General features: G+C 44.1%; 1 protein-coding gene across 2 annotated transcripts; it reads right to left on the reverse strand.

The window, feature by feature from the left end:
- Positions 1-2,203: 2,203 nt before the first annotated feature.
- Positions 2,204-20,454, reverse strand: YBX1 (Y-box binding protein 1). Of its 2 annotated transcripts, none has more exons than XM_050931259.1 (8): positions 20,142-20,454; positions 19,689-19,752; positions 12,662-12,695; positions 8,827-8,916; positions 8,287-8,589; positions 7,415-7,497; positions 7,051-7,328; positions 2,204-2,580 (listed from the first exon to the last, which is right to left on the reverse strand). In XM_050931259.1, exons 1-7 carry the CDS (start codon positions 20,296-20,298, stop codon positions 7,082-7,084), a joined length of 978 nt encoding a protein of 325 aa, XP_050787216.1. In that variant the 5' UTR covers positions 20,299-20,454; the 3' UTR covers positions 2,204-2,580; positions 7,051-7,081. The 2 variants fall into 2 exon arrangements, with proteins under 2 accessions (XP_050787216.1, XP_050787217.1); XM_050931260.1 differs by having other exon boundaries at positions 7,051-7,316; positions 20,142-20,453.
- Positions 20,455-22,951: the final 2,497 nt, after the last annotated feature.

Genomic DNA, 22,951 nt, shown 5'->3' on the forward strand with positions numbered 1-22,951 from the left:
TGAAGCACTTCTTGCTGCTGTCCAGGTTTCCTGTGTAGGGCTTATTGACCCATGGGAGTAAGGGATACGATGGGTCTCCTCAGATCATGATGGGCATTTTAACATCCCCCACTAGAATCTTCCACTCTGAAAATAAAATCCCTGCTTGAAGCTTTCTGTACAGGTCAGTGTTCTTAAAGATGTGTGCTTCATGCATCTTCCCAGACCACTCGACGCTGATATGAGTGAAATGTCCACTGTGATTCACAAGCACCTGCAATTCCAAAATATCATCCTTTTCTGTTGATGTACTCTGTCACAAGATGGTCCAGGGCCAAAACTGGAACATGCATGCCATCTATCACCCCTCCGCAGTTAGGGAAGCTCATTGCCACAAAGCCAACCACTATTTCACACACATTGCCAAGAGTCAGTCCTTTGTAGTACGATGAGATAAATGTCCCTGCACACTTGCATTAATGCAGCCCCAACAGTCGACTTCGACTCTAAACTGATTTGTGACTGATCGATAGCAGTCTGGAGTTGCCAGCTTTCGCACAGTGGTGGTCACTTGCTTCTTCACCGAGAGGGCATCTCTCATTTTGATGTCCTTGCACCACAGTGCTGGGGCAAGCTCCGCACATAGTTCCTGGAAGGTGATTTTCCACATCCAAAAGTTCTGCAGCCACTGCTCTTCATCCCAGATTTGCATAATGATACAATCTCATCACTCAGTGGTTGTTTCCCCGAGCCCAAAAGTGAGGGTCCACCATGTTCTGCTACTTCGTGAACACCAAAAGTAAACTGGTGTTTCTTTCCATGGCACACAGCAGGTAAGGCAACTCATTCCTGTTCAGATTTGGAACTCAAGATATACTGCCTGACCCATCCACGATGTGTTCATAAAAGTAACTACAACAGTAGAGAGCAGTACAGCATCCATCCTTTCAGACAGAGATGGTGGGCACACAGTAAACAGAGGCCACTGAAAAATGCTGTGAAATGCAGTTGAAAGCCCATAGAATGCTGAGACAGTAAGAACTGCATCCTGGGACACTGAACCCTCCACCTCGATGCGCTGCGATACACTCTGCCTTCCCACAACTCCTAGCTTCAGAAGGTGGCAAGTAGCACAGTGATATAGCTACCAACAGTACACTGCTTTGCTGTCCATGCTAGAGCACCTAGACACATACTGGCAACAGGAGCGTAGTGTGAACATGCACAATCCATGTAATTATACTGCTTTTTGATCGTTGACTCAATTTGCATCAACAAAACTCTTTAGTGTAGATGAAGCCTAAGTAATTTTTAATTTGTTCTTTCCCTATTTTAGCCTCTGATTCTACCATTTTCACTTGCATTAAATTAGATGTCCAAATTGCTACTAAACTTTTTGGTGAAAAACAAACAAAATGGACACATTGTGCATAGTAGGCTATAGGATACAATCATCAGGGCCCCATGTACTTCATGCTATAATGAACCCAAGTCCTACAGCAGAAAATTAAATTCTGAAACAATGCAAATTGTTATATTCTGGAATACAATTCTGGTTTTGCCTAAAGCAGCTTCCCTCCTACCCCTTTTATGTTGCTGCTATCAACACTGACTCTATTTCCTCCTCTCTATACACCACTCACTGAAACTGGTTACCAAGCCGTATCTTTTGGAATGAGGTCAGAGCCTGGGCCTCAACTGCAGCTCCACAAACTTAAAAGTGTTTTCTAGTTAACTCAGCTCAAGCCCCACACCCACCATTGTGCCTGCCAGAGAAGCAGGAAGCTTTAGCAGTTCCTTGCCCATCAGTATTTTGCTGCTGCAACTTTCTCAGTGCAGAAACATATGCTGGTAACCCAGTTAACTTCACTTATGGGAAAGCTGGAGAAAAGAGATGGGGTAGGGTGGATAGAAGGGAGAACAGTCATGTGTTTGGCTTCAGAATGCTTAAGTACATGGACTTTGGATATAAAGATGTGCTCATTGGGCAAGAGTTGAGGGAGCTTTTGAATAGACTGACTAGCACAAGCGCTCAAGATGAATTTTGATAAAGACCTTCAAGTAATCCAAAATGACAGCGGATGAATACAACACTAATACCAAGTAAGTCCTCTTATAAGTATTGTAAAAGAAGCAGTTATATTGCTTTACACTAACATTTAAGGTGCAATCTGTAATCTTTCAGTAAAAGGAAAAGCAGAGCTGAAACAGAAACACACAAGGCAATTCTTTAAGACCTTTATTAACAGATGCTTGCAGTTTGACTTGAAAAAATCAGGTGTACATTTCATACAAATTAAAAATGAGGTTCTTAAAAATCTCAACTTGACCAGATATGAAACAATTTAAAAACCTTTAAAGGTGTGTTGAGAAAAAACAGGCCTTTAAAAAACATTTTTGTCGTTCCCAAAAGGAGACTTCTTTAGGTAAAAATAATAAAAATCCCATGCTGCATAGATAATGCAGATAGTCTAGTTATCTGGTCAACAGCAAAAAGCAAGCACTTAAGGTCTTCAGTTCCAATTCTTTTGTTCATTTCTTATTGCTGGAATTTCATATTCTTCTCTTTATTTCATATTCTTTTCTTCTTTGATGACTAAACTGGAAAGGGAAAAAGATTGTCAAAGATGTGCATTGCAGGCTTAAGTGTTCCTGGTGGTAAATCATTCGCAAAATTAATTCAACACAGATTCCCGGAACACTTAAGGTGCACAAATCGTAGGACTAGAAGGGACCTCGAGAAGTAATCTAAGTCCAGTCCCCTGCACTCATGGCAGAACTGAGCATTATCTAGACCATCCCTGACAGGTGTCTAACCGGCTCTTAAAAATCTCCAACGATGGAGATTCCACAACCTCCCTAGGCAATTTATTCCAGTGCTTAACCACTCTGACAGTAAGGAAGTTTTTCCTAATGTCCAACCTAAACCTCCCTTGCTGTAATTTAAGCCCATTACTTCTTGTCCTATCCTCAGTGGTTAAGAACAATTTTTCTCCCTCCTCCTTGTAATAACCTTTTATGTACTTAAACTGTTATGTCCCTAAGTCTTCTCTTTTCCAGACTAAAACTCAATATTTTTTTTTTCAATCTTCCCTCATAGGTCATGTTTTCTATACCTTTAATCATTTTTGCTGCTCTTCTCTGGACTTTCTCCAATTCATCCATATCTTTCCTGAAATGTGGCACCCAGAACTGGACACAATACTGCATTTGAGGCCTAATCAATGCGGAGTAGAGCGGAAGACTTACTTCTCGTGTCTTGCTTACAAACACTCCTAATAATGTTCGCTTTTTTGCAACAGTGTTACACTGTTGACTCATTTAGCTTGTGGTCCACTATGACCCCCAGATCCCTTTTCACAGAACTCCTTCCTAGGCAGTCATTTCCCATTTTATATGAGTGCAACTGATTGTTCCTTTCGAAATGGAGTACTTTGCATTTATCCTCATTGAATTTCACCCTATTTACTTCAGACCATTTCTCTCGTTTGTCCAGATAATTTTGAATAATAATCCTGTCCTCCAAAGCACTTGCAACCCCACACAGCTTGGTACCATCTGCAAACTTTATAAGTGTACTCTCTAAGTCATTATCTAAATCACTGATGAAGATATTGAACAGAACCAGACCCAGAACTGATCCCTGCAGGACCCCATTCATTATACCCTTCCAGCATGACTGTGAACCACTGATAATACTCTGTGAATGGTTTTCCAACCCGTTATGCACCCACTTTATAGTAGCTCCACCTAGGTTGCATTTCCCTAGTTTGTTAAAGAGAAGATCATGCAAGACGGTATTAAAAGCTTGACCAAAGTCAAGTCATACCATGTCTACCACTTCCCCCCATCCACAAGACTTATTACTGTCAAACAAAGCTATCAGGTTGGTTTGACACAATTTGTTCTTGACAAATCCATGCTGTTACTTATCACCTTATTATCTTCTAGATGTTTTCAAATTGATAGCTTAATTATTTGCTCCATTATCTTTCCAGGCATAGCAGCTAAGCTGACTGGTCTGTAATTTCCTGGGTTGTCCTTATTTCCCTTTTTATAGATGGGCACTATATTTGTCCTTTTCCAATCTTCTGGAATCTCTCCTGTCTTCCATGACTTTTCAAAGATAATTGCTAATGGCTCAGCTATTGCTTCAGTCAGCTCCTTGAGTATTCTACGATGCATTTCATCAGGCCTGGTGACTTTAAAAATTACTTAGACAAGTTAAATATTTTCAACTTGTTTTTTTCCCTATTTTTGCCTCTGATCCTACCTCATTTTCACTGGCATTCACTATGTTAGACATCCAATCACCACCAACCTTCTTGGTGAAAACCGAGTCAAAGAAGTCAATAAGCACCTCTATCATTTCCACATTGTGTTCTTCAATTGGTTTGGGGGGGCGGGGCCTGACAATAACAGGCCTACCCTGGCCTTTTCTCTTGCTTCTAATGTATTTGCAGAATGTTTTCTTGTTATCCTTTATGTCTCTAGCTAGTTTGATCTTGTTTTGTGCCTTGGCCTCTCTTATTTTGTCCCTACATACTTCTGGTATTAGTTTATATCCATCCTTTGTAATTTGACCTAGTTTCCACTTTTTGTAGGACTCTTATTTTTAGATCATATTAGAGCTTTAGTTAAACCCCGGTGGTCTTTTGCCATATTTCCCATCTTTCCTATGCAGTGTTAGCTCAGAAATTTTCCCCATTATTGTGACTCAAACCTGGAGTTCAGTTGACTATGTGCCACCATTTTACTTGCTGCGTACCTATTACAGTTATCAAAACAGCTTATTTTTTGTGAGGAAGCCACTTATCTATTGGGTCGTATGCTGCATTTGACCTCAAGCTATGTGTCAGTGCACTTTTCCTTCCCATCCTCTGTTTCCAGAGACTTTCAGTACAATGTTATTTGAGAAGGATTGTATCAAAATTGATTTTACTGCAGTGTTCGGTTTTAAATTCACCGCTTGCTGCAGCTCTCACATAGATTAGATGAAAGACTAAAGTTTTGTCTGTTTTGCGAGTCTGAGGCTTCTGGCCCCTGGTGGTTTTGGCTTTTGCTGTCCAGAAGACATTTAAATACTGCATCTTCTTTCCCCTTTAAGGCAGGAGCGAGGAATTTTTCTGGCGGAGAAGCATGAAATAAAGAACCTGATTCCACTATCTCTTCAAGTGTTGTCTAAGCACCCAAAGATCTCCCAGTATACAAGAAATTTATGAGCACTACTGTCCATGTTAAGGAGAAACTAGTTTCCATCTGACTTAAGCGATGTGTTAAGATTAACACCTTCCGAGATGAATGACAGGCATTCACATCTATCAGCTACTAGCAAGCTCTTTGCTAGGTGTCCAATCAAATAAACTGGACCTTTATGACACGCAAATTCAACAGAATCTAAACTTTCATTTAAAGAGTCTCTAGCCCTCATGGTTAGGAGTACAACCTTGAAAGCATGAACTGAACAACAAACTCCCAGTCTTGCCTTTCTGAATCACAGGGCTTTAAACAGTAACTCAGGTGCAAACTCCTGCATTCCCTAATAATCCCTTTGGTGTGTTAATATTAAAGACTAATGACAACACTAGTGTCTACATCAGTGGTCCCCACACTGTGGGGCCTGTCTCCCTAGGGGGACACGGGAACATTCGGGGGGGGAGGAGGGTGCAGTGAGGCCCAGGCCACCCTCTGGGAGGAAGGGAGCGAGCACCACCCAGCCCTGCTCCACCCCCAGCTCCGCCCCGGCCCCCAGCCGCAGCTCCCGAGGGAGCACGGGCAAATTACATTAGGGGATAATGCAGGGGTGTCTACCTTAACTATTTCACAGAATGGTGAGTGGTAGTCCGCGGGGTGGAAACTAAAGGTTGGTGCAGTGGAGGAAACAGATGAAAAAGAACAGAGGACATACAAAGACAAGGAACAAAGACAGAAACACAGAAAAGCAGGTTTGGGGAGTGAGGAAAGGGCAGGAATAGTGATGGTCCTAGAAATGAGCCTATTCCCATCATAGCTAAAAGATAAGTTACTAAATAAAGGCCATATTCCAATCTTCATTTTTACAAACTTTGCCATGGTCAATAAAACATTCCTCTGATAAAACAAAGGCCAAAACTGACTGCAATATTACAAGGGCAGCCACACCAAGCACTACTGGTTGCCTCCCAGCTTTTTGATGCGGTGTCTCTGCACATGCAAACACGACACTGGCTTTTTATTGGCATACCATATTGCAGACTCATGCCTAATTGGTTGCTCATCATTGCTAGCATCCTGGGTTATTCCTCAGTCCTAGCTGATTTCAGCAACTCCTCAATCTAGTATTATCTAGAAGTTTTAATGTACTGCTATTCTCCCCTCCAGATGACTGATTCTAACACATCTGCAATAACTCCACTAGAACATCTCCTTCAAGTCACTACATTGTGTTTATTGTGACCTTGTGGGAAATGTTTCAACCTGTCTTCAGACCATCTGAAAGTGACCCAAGCCAGTTTGAGTTAATTTTTCAGCTGAGTAACGAAAATACAATATCAGCCCACTGTTCCATTCATCTACTACTTACATAATTCTACCAAAAGTCAAACAAGAATAGGGTTCATCTTTTAAAGAATTAGCAAACAATGCTGCTTTTACTTGTAGATGTTTGGTTATTTCAATATTTGTTCCATATAGTTGTAAGGTGTGACTAAGATCTCATTCACAGTACAATTACTACCACTCCACATGATTGCTATTTATAGCACACATGAGAGCTAAATATCTGCCACCAGGCTAATGCACAGAACATATCCAAGACTAGCCTTGTACAGGACATGGCTAAGGTCCCATCTAGAAATCAGAACCCTGCTGCAGCTAAGTCCCCCAACTAGTTTATAGCTATACTGTTGAAAGAACTTGAACCTGCAAGCTGTTACAAGTCATGTTACCTAACATGTGCATTCACACCAAATCCAAATTGCAAGAAAGGCATACTATAACAGTTAAAACCTGAAGTAGGTTAGAAGTCAAAGAAAGCTTTTGAAGGAACTCTATTATAGTATAATATCCTCAAAAGAGAAGGAGAATACCCACCCGGATGATGGTAGAGATGGTAAGCCGGCATTTACTCAGCCCCGCCCTGCTCAGCCTCGGGAGCAGACGTGTTCTCAGCTGGTGGTTCGGCTGCCTTCGTCTCTTTGCCATCTTGTGGTTTAGGGTTCTCTGGGCGTCTGCGTCGGTAGTTGAAGTTACGACGGTACCGACGTTGAGGTGGCTGCTGACCTTGGGTCTCATCCCCTTGGTTCTCTTTATCTTCCTCATTTCCTTCCTCCCTAGGCTGTCTTTGACGAGGAGGACCCCTGAAAATCAAGCTATGCTTTAAGGATGCAGCATCTGACCACTGTGTTCCAGCACATTCACAAAATTTCCTAACATAACAAGTGGAGCTGCAGCATACCTGCGAAATCGTGGTCTGTATCCCCGATACATATTCTGTCTGACTTGTCTGCCTTGTTCTCCTGCACCCTGGTTGTCAGCACTCTGAAATAATGTACATCAAGAAGACTCAGCCAGCTACAAGAGCGAACCAAATCAGTGGTTCTCAACTGGGGTCATGGGCCCCATGGGGGGGTCATGAGCAGGTTTCGGGGGGGTCCTCCAAGCATGGCCAGGCATTAGACTCATTGGGGCTCAATGCAGAAAGCCAAAGCCCCACTGCACGGGGCTGAAGCCTTGTGCCCTGAGCCTTGCCATGCGGGGCTGAAGCCAAAGCCCAAGCAACTTAGCTTTGTGGGGGGCACAGGCAATTGCCCTGCTTGCTACCCCCTAATGCCAGCCCTGGCTTTCGTATGCAGAAACCAAGCTGTTGTGGCACAGATGGGCCATGGAGTTTTTACAGCAGGTTGGGGAGGGCCTCAGAAAAAACAAAAAGAGGTTGAGAACTCCTGAACTAAATGACAAACCAATTAGCCATAGTGGCAGTCTGGAACACTGAATCTTTGTTAGGCAAGAGCAAAGTATCTGGTAAGCACCAAAGAGGTCCCGGCGCACAAACTGATGCATTTTATGTGGAGTCTAGTTTAGGTGATTACCTTTAAATAATTAAAAAACTATGTGAAAAAATTACTGACTCACATTCATACTTCAATTATAGCATTTTTGAATTGACAGTCTGCTGGTAAGCAAGATTTCTGCTCTTTAACTCACTTGTATTGCTAAACCTTACACACAGGAAACAAACCCAACATCCTACACACAGGTAGCTGAAACTCTGCACCCCCTTCCATTATAAGTAAGATAGTACAGTATCAAACGTTATACAAAAATTACCTCCACTATCTCTCCCTGCACAGGAGGGTTGGAATATTGTGGTCGACGCCCATAAGGTCTACGCATATAGTAAGGTGGGTACCGCCGCCTGCGGTAAGGACGGCGCTGTTGGGCTTGTCCTTCTGGTATGCTATCTGATCCCTCGTTCTTTTCCCCACTCTCACTGTTCTGGTAATTTTGCTGGTAATTGCGTGGAGGACCCCTACGTCGTGGATACCGTCTGTAATGGTTACGGTCTGCTGCGTATTTACTGCCTTGTACTGGAACTCCACCAGGACCTGTAACATTAGCTGCCTCTGCACCCTAAAAACAGTGTGACAGTGTTAAGTAGTGATCATAAGAGAAAAAAAGTTGTCAGTCAGTTATGGTGTGAGAATGTAAGTAAATCAGGATTAACTGAGCACAGATGTATTGTAAAGCGTGAAAAAAAAGTAACCTCCTTGGACGTGTCCCATTACCCATCTACTCAGAGCCACCAAACATCAGCCCAAATTGCAAATCAATTTTTCTGTGAGTTTTAACATTAGAGAATATGCTCACCTTTTCACCTTCCACCACGTCAAACTCCACAGTCTCTCCATCACCTACACTGCGAAGGTACTTCCTGGGGTTATTCTTCTTTATGGCAGTCTAGTAACACAACATTCCAGAATTAGCTTTAGAGGCACAGCATGCAGAGATTGCAAGGATGTGTGAAGAGATTTCCTAGATTTTGGATGTACATGATCATTCAGTTTTCCTTGGGAGAATGTGCTTCCCTGAACTAGAAATTCAGCAACATCAGCTTGTAAACTAACTTAGTTTCAACAGAAATATGCTAGATTTCATAGGGGAAAACGTTTAACAAAAAGTGCTAGCCCAAGACTGCTTACAGTAACATGTAATTTCAACTTCAGTGACAACATTCGAATACATCTTAAAATAATGCTACAAGTATTTAAATTACTTGAAGGCAGACCTACCAGATAAGTGTCAAAAGCCACTGATACTAGCCTATGATGGTTCCCATAAGTCTGACAATATAACAGGGCATGCAGCATTAGTATAGCAAATAGCCTGCTCATGTCCAGTACTGTCAAAACAAGGAGCATGCTTGTCAGCAAGCTTTACTCCACTTAACTGCCATGCCTTGAAGAATTTAAAAAAATGAGATAAGGCAATCAAACTGATAAACCAAATCACTGTCAGGAATATTTTAAAAAAGACTCAATGATCTATACAAAAGAAAAAACTTTACCCCAGAATTTTTGTATTCAGGATTCCATCACACTATTATTTCCCGCAAAGCTAAGACTACTTAAAAAAGCACATCCAGATCAGTGGCCTTTTTTCCAAGAAGTACTGAACACATGAAACTCCCATTGAAGTCACTGAAACTATGACAAATCATCACTTTTAAAGTCAGGTCACTCATCTGGGTATCTGTGTAGCAATTTAAGTGCCCTTCAGTTTGAAAATAGTTATTGGATTATAAATTCTAAAACCTTTAGAAACCTCTAAAACAGCTGAGAATTTGCAAGAGACACTGACATTTCCACAGCAGTGTTTATACTACTATATAGTCTAGATACTGATATCTAAAACTAAACAGCATAAGCCAATGTAAAATCACATGGCAAGTACTACACGCAATGGTACAAATTACAGTTGAGGAAATCTTAATTGCCTGATCTCATTTCAGTTCAAACTTGAACACAGCCTGAAGCTGAGGCACTGCTTCCCTCAAGTCAGTTGTAGCCACAACATTGCAAGGCTGTTTAAAAAGCTTAGTTTACACCCTGATCAAAAAAGTGTTCAATCCTGTATTTCTGAGTATATTTTAAAATTAAGATTAGGCTGTCTAAACTTGCAACACTACAGAAACAATCCTACAGCTTTTAACAGACTATGCAACTACATACTGAAAAGTCCCATGTTTTCTGGAGTCAACAAAAGAGATTTTTTAATAAATCCTGTAAATACTCAGTACACACTAATCCCTCACAAAACTACATTTTCTTTACCAAACACTTTTTGAGCTCAGAAGTAGCACACAAGCATGAGAACTTCACAAAAGTGAAATACTGCTGACAGCTTCCCAGCATTTTCATGCCTCAGAGGGAATGAAATCCACTCTAACAAAATGTTTGCAAATTTTCTGTCTACGGATCTAGTGTTCTGTGTTAAGATGGCACCAGGAAAACCTGCTCCCCTAGTTGCTCTGCATAACTGATGTCTGAAAAGAACCCAAATTGGTAACAGGACGGGAGAGAGTTTGTATCTTCCTCAAATGCCTATCAAATTAGAGATTTGCTTTATAAAGTCACAGATTTTATATTTATTTCAGATTGGATCTAAACTGATTACTATTTACCATGTACTCACTGCCTATATTAAAAGAACACCATCAAATTACATATTTTTAAAAAACACCTAATAACTAGCTCTCATATAGTGTTTCATCAGTATCTCACTTTACAATCTTAGAAGTAATTTAGAGACTGAAACTTAGTTAAAATTTATTTTCCAATTAATTTACTCATTTTCTAGCCAAGCTTTATTATTTTCTTGATGATCAGTCATATTTCACACTTTTTAGAAGATTTCAGGACACACTCAATTACTGACCAAAACTTACTAGTTAACCTAAAAAAAAAATATAAATGTCCTTTTATGTAACAATACATTTTCTGAAATTACTTAAAAACAGAAAGGGTATTCTGCTCCCTTTAAATATTTACAAGAGTCAGTAAACTTAGTTTATTCCTGGGTAACTGGCCACACAAAATTAGTTTTGTAAGTTGCACAAAGTTAACTGAAATGTTGTAACTTTTCAGTTGTAGTACTTATAGGTGTTTTAACTTTCCTAAGTTCAAGATTTTTAGCCAGAAGTATGATTTTCAGATTGCCATGGCTCCTTTAATACAATTTGAATTTTAAATAACGTATGCGTTTAAATCAGGAAATATAAAATAGTACAGATGAATCTTCACGATTCTGTCCTCTTGCGCACGTAGAACATGGGAGTTACCATAATGCATCAGACCACCTGCCCTTTTTTTACAGGTTGTACTGACTGCCCAGTACCATATTCAGAGGAAGGTGTAAAACTCCCATACTTGTTCATTAGGGAATAGCCTGCTCTTTGGGTCATTATTTAATACTTAAACAGGTGTGAATTGCTTTATGCTTTGAGGGATTAAAGTTCATATCTCAAAGATCTAGTCAAATATAAGTGCAGGCACTCATTCAAGCAATCTTTAAACTCCACTAAACTTTCACGAACACCTTGCAGCAGCAAGTTCCACAACTTAAATAAGATAGCTGAATTTCATGGGGTGTTTTATTCCTATTGCACCCATTATTTACTTCTTTCCATGCTGTGAATTTTCCATGTATTCTTATAGTTTCTAACCAATGACAGAATTTTACTGCGCCCCCCATGAAGGACAGTCAAACATTTACACCTCTACCCTGATATAATGCTGTCCTCGGGAGCCAAAAAATCTTACTGCATTATAGGTGAAGCCATGTTATATCGAACTTGCTTTGATCCGCCTAAGTGCACAGCCCCCACCCCGAGCACTGCTTTATCATGTTATAGCCGAATTTAGGTTATATCAGGTCGCATTATATCGGAGTAGAGGTGTACTTGGATTTTAAATTTTTTTTTTTTTTGGCTAGTTCTCCTTTATCCTTTTGCAAATTCTTCAAAAATATCTTAACAGATTAAGGGAAATTGTAAACTTGAAAACTGCATTATGTGCAAGTGAAGTGGAAAATATGAAAATATGAAACTGCCCAGGCATGAAAAATATAGGACTGCAATGGAGATTTGGCAACAGTAACTACATCTCTACCTTGATATAACGCAGTCACAGGGAGCCAAAAATCCCTACTGCGTTATAGGTGAAATGCCGTTATATTGAGGTAGCATTGGCAGGGCTGCAGAGGTAATTTAAAGAGCCCAGGGCTCCAGCTGCAGGGAGCCCCAGGCCCTTTAAATCGCCAGCGGAGCCCCGCTGCAGCAGTGGCAGGGCTCCAACAGTGATTTAAAGGGCCCTGGGCTCCCCGCAGCAGCCAGAGCCCCGGATCCTTTAAACCACTGCCGGAGCCCCGCTGCTACCGCACTACATGCAAACCCGTGTTATACTGGGTTGCATTATAGCAGGGTAGAGGTGTATATGAATGTACTACTTGGTACCCACATAATGAAATTCCATGAGGTTAAGGCAGATGACCATGGAGAATTAAGATTTCTTCAGTGAACACAGCATCTAATATGCTCCCTCTCCCTTTGGTTAAGGCTCAACTAGTACAGTTCACCAAGTCAGCATAACAAGCTTTAGTTCTAAAAAGAGGTATCGGCACTCCCACCTGCAGAAAAGTAACTCACCTGGTGAACAAATACATCTTCCTTGGTGTCATTCCTGCAACACACAAAATTCAGATTCAGAAAAGGTGTGTAAACAAAACCAGCACATTTTCTAGACTCACTAAGGTTTGGCTAGAGGCCAAATGCTAACTTTGAGGTACTGACAAGGACAACAATGGCTATCAGCATCAGCACAGTAACTCCTCACTTAACATTGTGCCAATTAATGTTATGTCGCTGATCTATTAGAGAACATGTTTGTTTAGAGTTGCACCATGCTCCCTTATAACGTTATTTGGCAGCCACCAGCTTTGCCCACTGCTTGCAGGAAGAGCAGCCCACTGGAGCGAGCTGGTGGGGGCTGCGAACCAGGGTGAGTCGGCAGCCCCTCCCTCATCAGCTATCAATTGCCAGGCAATTCAGGTGTGCTGCTCCTGCCCTCTGGCTTGGAGCTGCTCCCAGGAGCCTCCTGCTTGCTGTGCAGGGGAGAAGAGTGGAGCTGATGTCAGGATGTCCCCTCTCCCCCAACTCCTGTACCCCATCTCCACAGATCAGTGGGGAATGCAACAGGGCTCAGGATGGAGGGAGCTTGCTGGCAGCAACTGCTGTCTCAACTTGGTGATCTACTTAAAAAGGCAGCATACTAAGAGTGGAGTCAGCTTACTTAAAGGGATGTGTGTGTCTCTCTGACACATAGTCTCTCTCTCTCTCTCACAGTGTGACTCCATGCATATGAAGAAGTAGGTTTTTTTACCCATGAAAGCTTATGCTCAAATAAATCTGTTAGTCTTTAAGGTGCCACTGGACTCCTCGTTGTTTTGGTGGATACAGACTAACAGAGTTACCCCTCTGATACCAGGTGTGCGTGTGTGTCTCACACACATGCACCCCTGGCATTTTGGAAAGTGGAGAGACTGGTGCGCTCCAGTAGGATAGTGTGGGTTCATCATCACATTCAGTTCCCACAGGGAACTGTTTGCAGCCACTGCCATGTGTCAATTGTGTCTCCTCCCTCCATTTCTGCTGCCTTGTAGAATGTGAGGCTACACTAACATGTTAAACCAAGGCACTCCCACTCCACTTCCCCCCCGCTCAGTGAGTGCGGGGTCAGGCTTGAGCCCTGCTGCAGTCCCCAGGACGGAGCTACATGGAGTGGGGATGGGGCTAGGGTGAAGCAGAGGTGGAGGCTTTGGGAAAGAGGTGGGGCAGGGGCAGTTTTCCTGGCCAGCTCAGCCTGCCGGGGGATCGGGCTGGCCACTGGAGCACCACACAGCTGTGTAGGGCACCATGAAATTTGGGGCAATTTGGTGCCCTAAATTTCCTAACAGATACTATTTCTCTCCCCACTCCCACTCAGGTCCAAAGGAGATATGGGGAGGAGAACTGGAGGGAATTTTAGCATGGTAATGGTTAAAATCAATAATTTCTGGTAGAACCCCACTGTCTAGATACTTTCCAAGCAAAGATCACAGTGCTTTCCCTAGCAAGCTCACAATCCTCAGAAAAAGAGTAGTTACTGTTTTTTAAATAAAATAGAATGTATCTGCTATTCCCAATTACTCACAATTTTCACTGCCAGCTAGTTCTCTCACAAGTTATGTCAATGGTGGGTCTTTCAGGGGAACCTGAATGTAGAGGCTAGTGGCCTTGTGGATAAAATCAGTGAAAACATTCAGTACACAAGGGTTGCACGAAGACAGCATAATCCATTTGTATGGCAGCAAATGGATAGACAAGGTAGCATCAATGTAGGAAAGGCACACTACCTATTCAATTTTATTTAGTCTTGCATTTGCCACCCCACTCCCTCTTTATTTCATTAGTCTCTATGGACAGTGAATGATAGCACTAATCAAAGCTCTTCCCTAGACATAAGTGTGCTTCCCGTCAGATGAAGCATGTCAAATTTGCAGTTAAGTGGGAAGGAGTTCCAAACACTACTCAAAGGAATCTAAAGAGGTCAGAAATATGGGAAGACACTAAAAGATTTGATCTGGACAACCAAGTGAATACATCTGCAAAAACCCAAACCAATATTCAGTAGGAAGGAGTCACTTCAGATGCTGTAATGAAAGTTAGAGCTGAACATGCACCGCAATACAGCAGCAAATAAAGTCAGTTCAATGTCCATTCTGCAATCAAGATAGACAGTCACTACAAGGAGGGAGTAGTTTTAATACAACTCACATGACTTCATCTAGAACTGAAAACTGAAATGTGATGGAAGGAATGATAACCAGGTGTACATCATCACTAATGTATCACCATTATTGTGCAATTGCATTGTCTAATACATAGTATGCCATGTCAGATATCAACAGAAAAAAATTATGATTTGGTCATTTTGATAATTCTGTTTATATGCATGTATCATCTTTGAAGCTGAAGTTATGAATACTGGCTATGTGTTTCTACCAAACGCATCATAGAATATTAGGGTTGGAAGGGACCTCAGGAGATCACCTAGTCCAACCCCCTGCTCAAAGCAGGACCAGTCCCCAAATGGCACCCTCAAGGATTGAACTCACAACCCTGGGTTTAGCAGGCCAATGCTCAAACCACTGAGCTATCCTTCCCGCCCGTTCCTGGGTTACACCCCCATCCCAGCCAATAAATTTACATCAGGGCTAGTCCATTATGTGTTGCTAGCCCTTTCATTTCCAATGACTGTCCCCTGAAATTAAGCAAACCATGTAAGGACATGTGACTTAAGACTCCATCTTTTACCAGTAACTTTTCATGCTCATGTGACTCTGGACTTCATATTGGGCTAGCAACTTTCCATGCACCTGGGCTAGGCTATAAACTGCAAGCTGTAACATCACTGCTGTCTCTTCATTTCCTGCTTCACGTATCTGGACTGGATTTCTAACAAGGAAGCTTAAAACAGGGAACTGAATGATCCCTAATCTGTTGGGGTGAAGCCATTCTTTTTATAAGCTAGCAGGTCTACATCACTGCTATCACAGGCATCAGCTTCTAGGGTGACCAGATATCCAGATTTTATAGGGCCAGTCCCAATTTTTGGGTCTTTTTTATTTAGGCTTCTATTACCCCTATCCCGATTTTTCACATTTACTGTCTGGTCACCCTACTGGCAGCCCCAGGGGGGTTCAACCCCTGTTCTTCCCCAGGCCCCACCACCACCTCATCTCTTCCCACCCTGAGCACACCCCATTCCTGCTTCTCCCCCTCCCTCCCAATGCCTCCAGCACACTACTGAACAGCTGATTGCAATGGGCAGGAGGCACGGGGGTAGCTGGCTGCTGATGCACGCTCAGCACCCACTAATTTTTGTCTGTAGGTGCTCCAGCCCTGGAGTCTGCGCCTATGACTGCAACAATCCTGACCTGAGGTGAGCAATCTCAGCTGTGACCCCTTAAGCACTGTAATATGAAATAATCAGTATTTTTAGAGCATCTAATAAAGTTTAGTGACCACTCCTGTTCATAATTTACATCACACTGATCTCCAATATCATACTGACATGTGTGGGCACAGAACCACTTTCATTATATGGCAACTGTGAGAAAAACATACTCTGGGGACAAATATGAGAGTTTCATGCTGCTATTCCTTGGGAGTGCTGTGTGCTTCAGGGGTCAGTGGAGCAGGAACACAAACTGAGAACATCTAAGAGCACTGCATTGTAAACCTCTTTACTGTCTCGGTAGGCAGAGAAACTGAAAGTAACACCACACCACAGCCTTCAGGAACCATTAGACAGGAGAAGAGCACAAGCATTTTCACCTTACCAACAGTTAGTGATGCCTCAAGTTAATAAGATACCTATTGGCCAAAAGATATGAAAGATGAAACCTTCGAGCAAGGTACCAGGACAAGATCCTTCTAGACATCCCAGAACCTCATCTCTTCCCAGTTGCTGGGATGACAGGCTTCTCAAAGCATTGCTCCAGGATCAGGGTGCTGAATCATCATATTTACCTGCCAAAATCATTCATGCCTACTTCTGGCAAGATTAACACCCTCAGCTGGCTTTGAAATATGTAACAGCTGCTTATTTGGCTTGAGATGATCTAGAACTCCCCCAGTCACCTTAAAGGAAAGCTGCAGTGAACTGAAAGCTAACTGACTTAGGGTCAAATAGGACCACAATCATCATTTAAAACAAATTCTTAAAATTCAAAGTGCAGTAAGCTACTCTAGATTGACACTCCTCAGACCATCTAATACAATATCTTGTCAGTGGCTAGTACCAAATGCTTCACAGGAAGCCACAAGAAATTAGGTAGCTGAGAGTTACGAATATGATATCCCCTTTGGGAAAATTTCTTCCTACCTCACTGCTTTGAGGTTGCTCACCCTGAAGGATAAGATTTATATCCTTTATAAAAGTTCCTTTTACAAATCCTAATGTAATTCAAAATGTGCTCATTATCCATATAAACATTAATACTTTAACTCCTAAAATAATTGCCTCAAGTGGTATTATCTGGCAATGAGATCATAGAATCTCAGGGTTGGAAGGGACCTCAGGAGGTCATCTAGTCCAACCCCCTGCCCAGAGCAGGACCAATCCCCAGAAAGATTTTTGCCCCAGATCCCTAAAAGGCCCCCTCAAGGATTGAACTCACAACCCTGGGTTTAGCAAGCCAAAGCTCAAGCCACTGAGCTATCCCTCCCCCCAAAATGAGTAAATGAGTATCTTCTTTTACAAATTTTAAACTTATTTTTTGGTATAATCTGAAGTCACTTTGTGTTTTAAGTGAAATTCTCTTTAATGAATGTAGTTGTAAATGCTTTTTCCTACAAGTAGAATGTATAACCCACTGTTTCCATGCATATGCAAGAGTTGCTAGCATTTACAATTTAAAAAGCTAATCACTGGTCTGGTGTTTAAGATTCAGCCATAGAATTAAAAGGCTGTACATAAGAAGTGTGTTTTACTTAAACTACAGGAATGTCCAGACATTTAAATGATACATGTGCAAAACCAATTAAAGACAATCTAGTAGACCTTTTACATAATCCAGCCAATTTTATGAACGAACACATCAAAGCCTACACTTGCACCCTCCTGGATAAAAAAGGAATTCAAAGTAGTTTGCTTTGTCAACACTAGTTCCTACATAAGTGCAAGAACAATTGGGAGTGTTGGGAGGAAAAGTGAAACAATAACCTGTTGGGATGTCAAGAAGTGGATTGGTGCAGAAGTGTGCGCTCTGGTTCACTAAGAAGAGTAAATAAACATCTTATTTATACAATAAAACTAACTGTTGTCTATTATAGTTGCTTATTGCATTATTTCACATTACCCTATTTGGGTGTGTGGTGGTGCTGGTGTGTGTGTGTGTGGGGGGGTGTTCAGGTATTCTGAGACTCCCAGATAATTTAGGTAATATGGAGGCAAGGAGAATAACTCTAAGGGCTTTTTGCAAGCTCTCTTTGCAAAACACCCACTGACTTCAATGAGAGTCCTACATGCAGAAGGCTTCCAGAATTGAGCTGTAAAGGAACTCTGCATCTTATTAAAATGCAACTAGCATTTAAGTACCTCTGCTGAGTCACATCGAGAGATTCCATCTCACGTATTAACAAACATAGCTCTTATTAAAATATTCCAAGATGCAAGAAATACTTGAAATTAGTCTATTTTAAAAAACATGGAAATAGCTCATCTTCTGACAGAGAACACTTTAGAAAACATAGTTGGTCTTTTTTAAAATTCATTCAGAAAACTCCTTATGCAAATTTTTAATCTAATGAGGTATTTTTACAAGGGACTTCTTAGTTAGTCTCCCTTGCTAGCTGACAACACAGAGCAAACAGTGAAAATGGAGTTTACATGAAGTGCTGTCAAATGCACAAAGTTAAGAAATTCCAAGATAGAGAAAAAAATTCCAGCTTCTTGCAATGTTAGCTATCTTAGATGTTCCCTGCAACAGGTTTTAAACAGATATTTAATTTAAAAATTATCTAACTTTGCACAGAACGGCAAACTGAATGAGTTTAAAAAATAAAATTGACCAGACCATTTTACTCAGTGTGCTCTTTGTAGTCCAGTTAGCACTGATAAAAATGAAACTAAGCTCCGTATAAATTACTATGCTTACAGTCAAATAACTTTTGAAAATACCAATGCAAATATCAATTATCTAATGCCAGATTGTTACTAAAGTTTATCACTTTTATACGCTTAAACATAGCTTAGAATCAAAGTAGTATTAACACATGACACGAACCAGCACTGTTTCACATTTAAACCTCATCTCAAAGGATCAAAGACAAGAATCACTACATTATGAAAATCAACTACCTCCAACACTGAATAAATATCCCTATTAAATAAAACCAGTTTATTGAAAACACTGCAATAGAATAAAAGTGAAATACAGAATACAGGGGACATCTGGATTAACAATTTACCACTTCTGTGAAAAGCTCCATGGGACAGTGAACAGGTCATACTTCAACCATACATGTTATTCCCTACAGCAACCGTGGAAAATGTTATTGAAACTACCACCACATTTGGGTCCAGTGTTTGCTTGGAAATATCCAGAATGTCAGCCAAGACAACACTTGCAGACAAGTGTCTGGCAAAATGCCAAAGGATGAGGCTATGATGACAGCCCACAGTTTTAGTCCTGCTGTTCTGGCGGGAAGCAGGAAGGGACACGGGGAGTTACTACGACTGGATTTCTTATCTGGTTTGGGGTAAAACAAAAGAATTATTTGAAAGAATAAACCTAATGTGAGTAGTGTTGGGTGGAAAAATGCCATGACTACAATGTACTTCAACAGTCAAATGTCTCCCCTGAGGAAGTTCTGCAGCAGCCACCAAACCCACCAACCCAATCTTCAGTCCATTCCCCAGGCTAGTCATCTCAGCACTAAGCCACTTGAGAAACTTCTTAAGGACTCATCTGAGAGCCAGGGAGAGATGTGTCAGATGAAGACTGGTCAGAAGCTGAATGACAGATGCAGGGAGTCTGTATAAGTATTCCCCCAATCCCCACCCAGCTCTCGGAACACCACCCCGCCCCTGCACCCCCGGGCAGCACGCACATGGCACCTCCCGCCTCACCTGTTGATGAAACCGTAGCCGTTTCTTACGTTGAACCATTTTACCGTTCCCAAAACCTTCGTTGCTGGAAGAAGAAAAAAAAAACAACGTGAGTTACATGACGCATCACCCCCACCTCCGTGCAGCCGAGCCAGGCTCCCACCAGCGCCCCCGCCACGCCAGTGGGTCAAGCGGTCAGACCTTTCGCCCACCGCCCCCCAGCCTCACGGAGCGCGGCGCGGCGGGGTCCCGCGAGGGCACGTGGCTACGTGGGTCTCACACAAAGGCCCCGCGTGGCGGACATTTTGAGTCTCTCCGCGCCAGCCCCGCCCCCATCCACCGCCGCGCGCGGGGCCCAACGGCCATTGCGCGCGCGCCAGAAAGGGGTCTCGCACCATCCTGCGGGGGAGGAGGGATGACGCCCACAGCCCCCTCCCCTTTCTGCCCTCAGTCCCCTCCCCGTCCCCCCCTCACCGATGACCTTCTTGTCCCCGCCGGCGGGGGGCGCCGCCGAGGCCAGGCCGCTGCCACCGTTGCCGGTGCCGCCGTTAGGTTTGGACTCGGCGGGGGCGGTGGCGGCCGCCGCGGGGAGAGGGGCGGCGGGCGGCTGGGTCTCGGCCTCGCTGCTCATGGCGGCGGCTGTTCGGTGCGGACGGTGGTGGTGACTGGCTGTTGCGCCGCCTCCCGCGGTGTGATGGTGACTGGGGCCGGCCGGGGGGGGGGGGGCTGCTCCCTGCTCCGGGCTCGCTAGGCTCCGCTCTCCGCTCCCGATACCGATCGAACTGACCACAATGGCGGCCCGCACCGGCTAGCCACCCCGTACGCACCGCCCCCTAGCGTATTCACTGGCTGCGGAGCTTGCCCGTCACGCAACGTGCAAGCCCATTGGCTTCTAAAGATCCTCCCACGCGGTCACTGATACATCCGTTGGTGACGGCGCCTGCCCCTCATAGTACGCGCTCAATTAGTGGGTGCTTCTCTCCTCACACAGAGCCCGCTAACATCTATTGGCCGCAGAGACGGCAGCTCATGTAACGCGCACACCCATTGGCTGTACTAATCCCCGCGGCCGGGCCTTTCTTCGGCCAGTGTCATTGCTCCTTCCTTTCGGAGCGTGATTGGTGCAGCCTCCCTGCTGATCCCGCCTCCTGGAGAACGCGCGGGGCCGCTCCTCTGCCTAACGTAGCTGGGTTACCGCGCGGGGCGGGGAGCTGGAGGTGCTGGAGCACGTGGCCCGGGTTGAACCCGTGCGGTTACCCCGGGGCGTCCCGGCCTCTGTGCGGGGGAGGGGCAGGCCCGGCTTGCTGCCAGCTGGGAAAACACTGGGTCCGCGTGATCGCCGGGCCCGGGGCCGGCAGAGGGCGGGGGGGTGTCCCGAGCACCCCCCCCGCTGCAGGCAGGACTGGCTTTAAGGGGAATCCCCGGCATCGGGCCCGGGGTCTAAGAGTTCCCCGCGCCTTAGGAGTCTTTCATTTTATTTTATTTTTACCCACCCGGCGGCGGGTGGATGCTCGGGGGCTTCGGCGGCAGCGGGTCCTTCGGTGTCGCAGAAGCAGTTCTGCATCAGGCCCTGTCTACACTGTCACCTTACAGCGCTGCAACTTTCTTGCTTGGGTGTGACCCCCGGCTCCCGAGTGCTGCAAGTGTCAGCGCTGGAAAGTGGCAGTGTAGACAGTGCACCAGCACTGGCAGCTACTCCCCTCAGGGTGGGTTTTTTACAGCACTGGGAGAGCCCACTGCCGCCACAGTGTTTTAATGTTGGTAGTGAAGACTTGCCCTCAGGCTGAGAGGACTCCCCAGGGGCCTGAGCGCTTCCTCCAGGCCTGGATGGGAGGTGGTTTCTGTCGCTAGGTCTAATGTGGCTTAGAAGAGTTGTCAGGCCATGGTAGAGAAGCTGGCTGATATCAGTGGAATCAGACCTTGGGCTTGGCTACACTGGCACTTTACAGCACTGCAACTTTCTCACTCGGGGGTGTGAAAACACACCCCCCTGAGCGCAGCAAGGTATAGCGCTGCAAAGCGCCAGTGTAAACAGTGCCCCAGCCCTGGGAGCCTGGCTCCCACCGCTAGAAACTAATCCCCACGGGGAGGTGGAGTACGTGCAGCGCTGGGAGAGTTCGACCACCCTCACACTTCAAAGCGCTGCCGCGGCAGTGCTGTGCAGCTCTAAGTGTAGCCATACCCCTAGACTCTGAGCATCAGGACTAGGCTGACTCAAGTGCTTTTGTAGCATGTGTAACATGCGTCCAACTGCTGTGTGGTTAGGAGATGGAAGTTGTTTTGGACCTCGCTTTTCCATTTGGCAAATAAATCATCCAACCATTCTTGTGTGGCCTGCTCCCTGGTACTCCAATACATGATGTTAGCCTGTGAGCCCTTGCCCTCTACCTGAGTGGTCTGAAGGTATCTGCTTCTGAAATATTACACACAGGGAGCAGCTTTGATCTGTACCGTTCATTTCCCTACTGTTGTGTATTCATTACCAAGGGGCAGGATCTGCTGCCTCCAACTCCTTGGTGGAGGAACCTTTATTCTAGCTTGGTTCTTAGACAATCAGTTGGCAGTTGCTTCATAGAACTGAGAACCGGTGTGTTTCTGACAGTTCACAGAGACACCTAATGCTGACCCTTTTTTCCTGTGAGAGGGAAATGCTGTCACAGGACCATCTTCTCCATTATGAGTTCTGGCCTTTGTTTACACCATCAAGAGCTGTCTTAAGTTGTGACTACACTTTCACCCACACCTGAGGTGTTGGGTTTTTTTGGTTACCTCATTTGAGACCCCACTAAGTCCAGGGGTTGTCTTGTGAACTAACTCCTTGCATTAGCCAGAGAAAGCTTTTTCAAAGGAAAGCCGTCTGTGAAGCAGTTCCCTTGTCCTTATTCAAACATGCATTCGGGCAGAATTCCTCAGAGTATCAGAGCCTGATTCCCTGGGCACATTTTAAAGCAGTGGATATTGATTGAGGTTCACTGCTTGGTGCCCTGCCGCTGGCATGCTTCAGTTGTGCCTGTGTTCCAATCTCTGTGTCCCCTCACTGGAATTAGTTGACCCTGGAGTGTTTTATTTATTTATTTTATTTTGCCCCCTTCCCTCTTTCTACGGGGTGGCCATTGTCATTCCTGTGGGAGAACCCATCAAAGGTCAGATAAACCAGCTCCTTTAACCACCATTAAACACAGACACACCCTGCTGCACCCTGAAATCCAATAGCCCAGTGGTCAGAGCACTCCCCTAGGATGAGACACTCTGCCTGATTTGGAACAGGGACTTGAACCCGTCTC

The sequence above is a fragment of the Gopherus flavomarginatus genome, chromosome 21 (genome assembly GCF_025201925.1).
Source record: "Gopherus flavomarginatus isolate rGopFla2 chromosome 21, rGopFla2.mat.asm, whole genome shotgun sequence".
In the NCBI taxonomy this organism is placed as follows: Eukaryota; Metazoa; Chordata; order Testudines; family Testudinidae; genus Gopherus; species Gopherus flavomarginatus.

Bases quoted from the DNA above. Each gene is read 5' to 3' on its own strand.
- YBX1 (XM_050931259.1), bottom strand. From the start codon at position 20,298: ATGAGCAGCGAGGCCGAGACCCAGCCGCCCGCCGCCCCTCTCCCCGCG. The intron at 19,753-20,141 runs GTGAGGGGGGGA...TTCTTCTTCCAG, and splicing joins CGGGGACAAGAAGGTCATCG to CAACGAAGGTTTTGGGAACG. The intron at 7,498-8,286 runs GTAATTTTTGTA...ACATTATTTCAG, and splicing joins TGCAGGGAGAGATAGTGGAG to AGTGCTGACAACCAGGGTGC.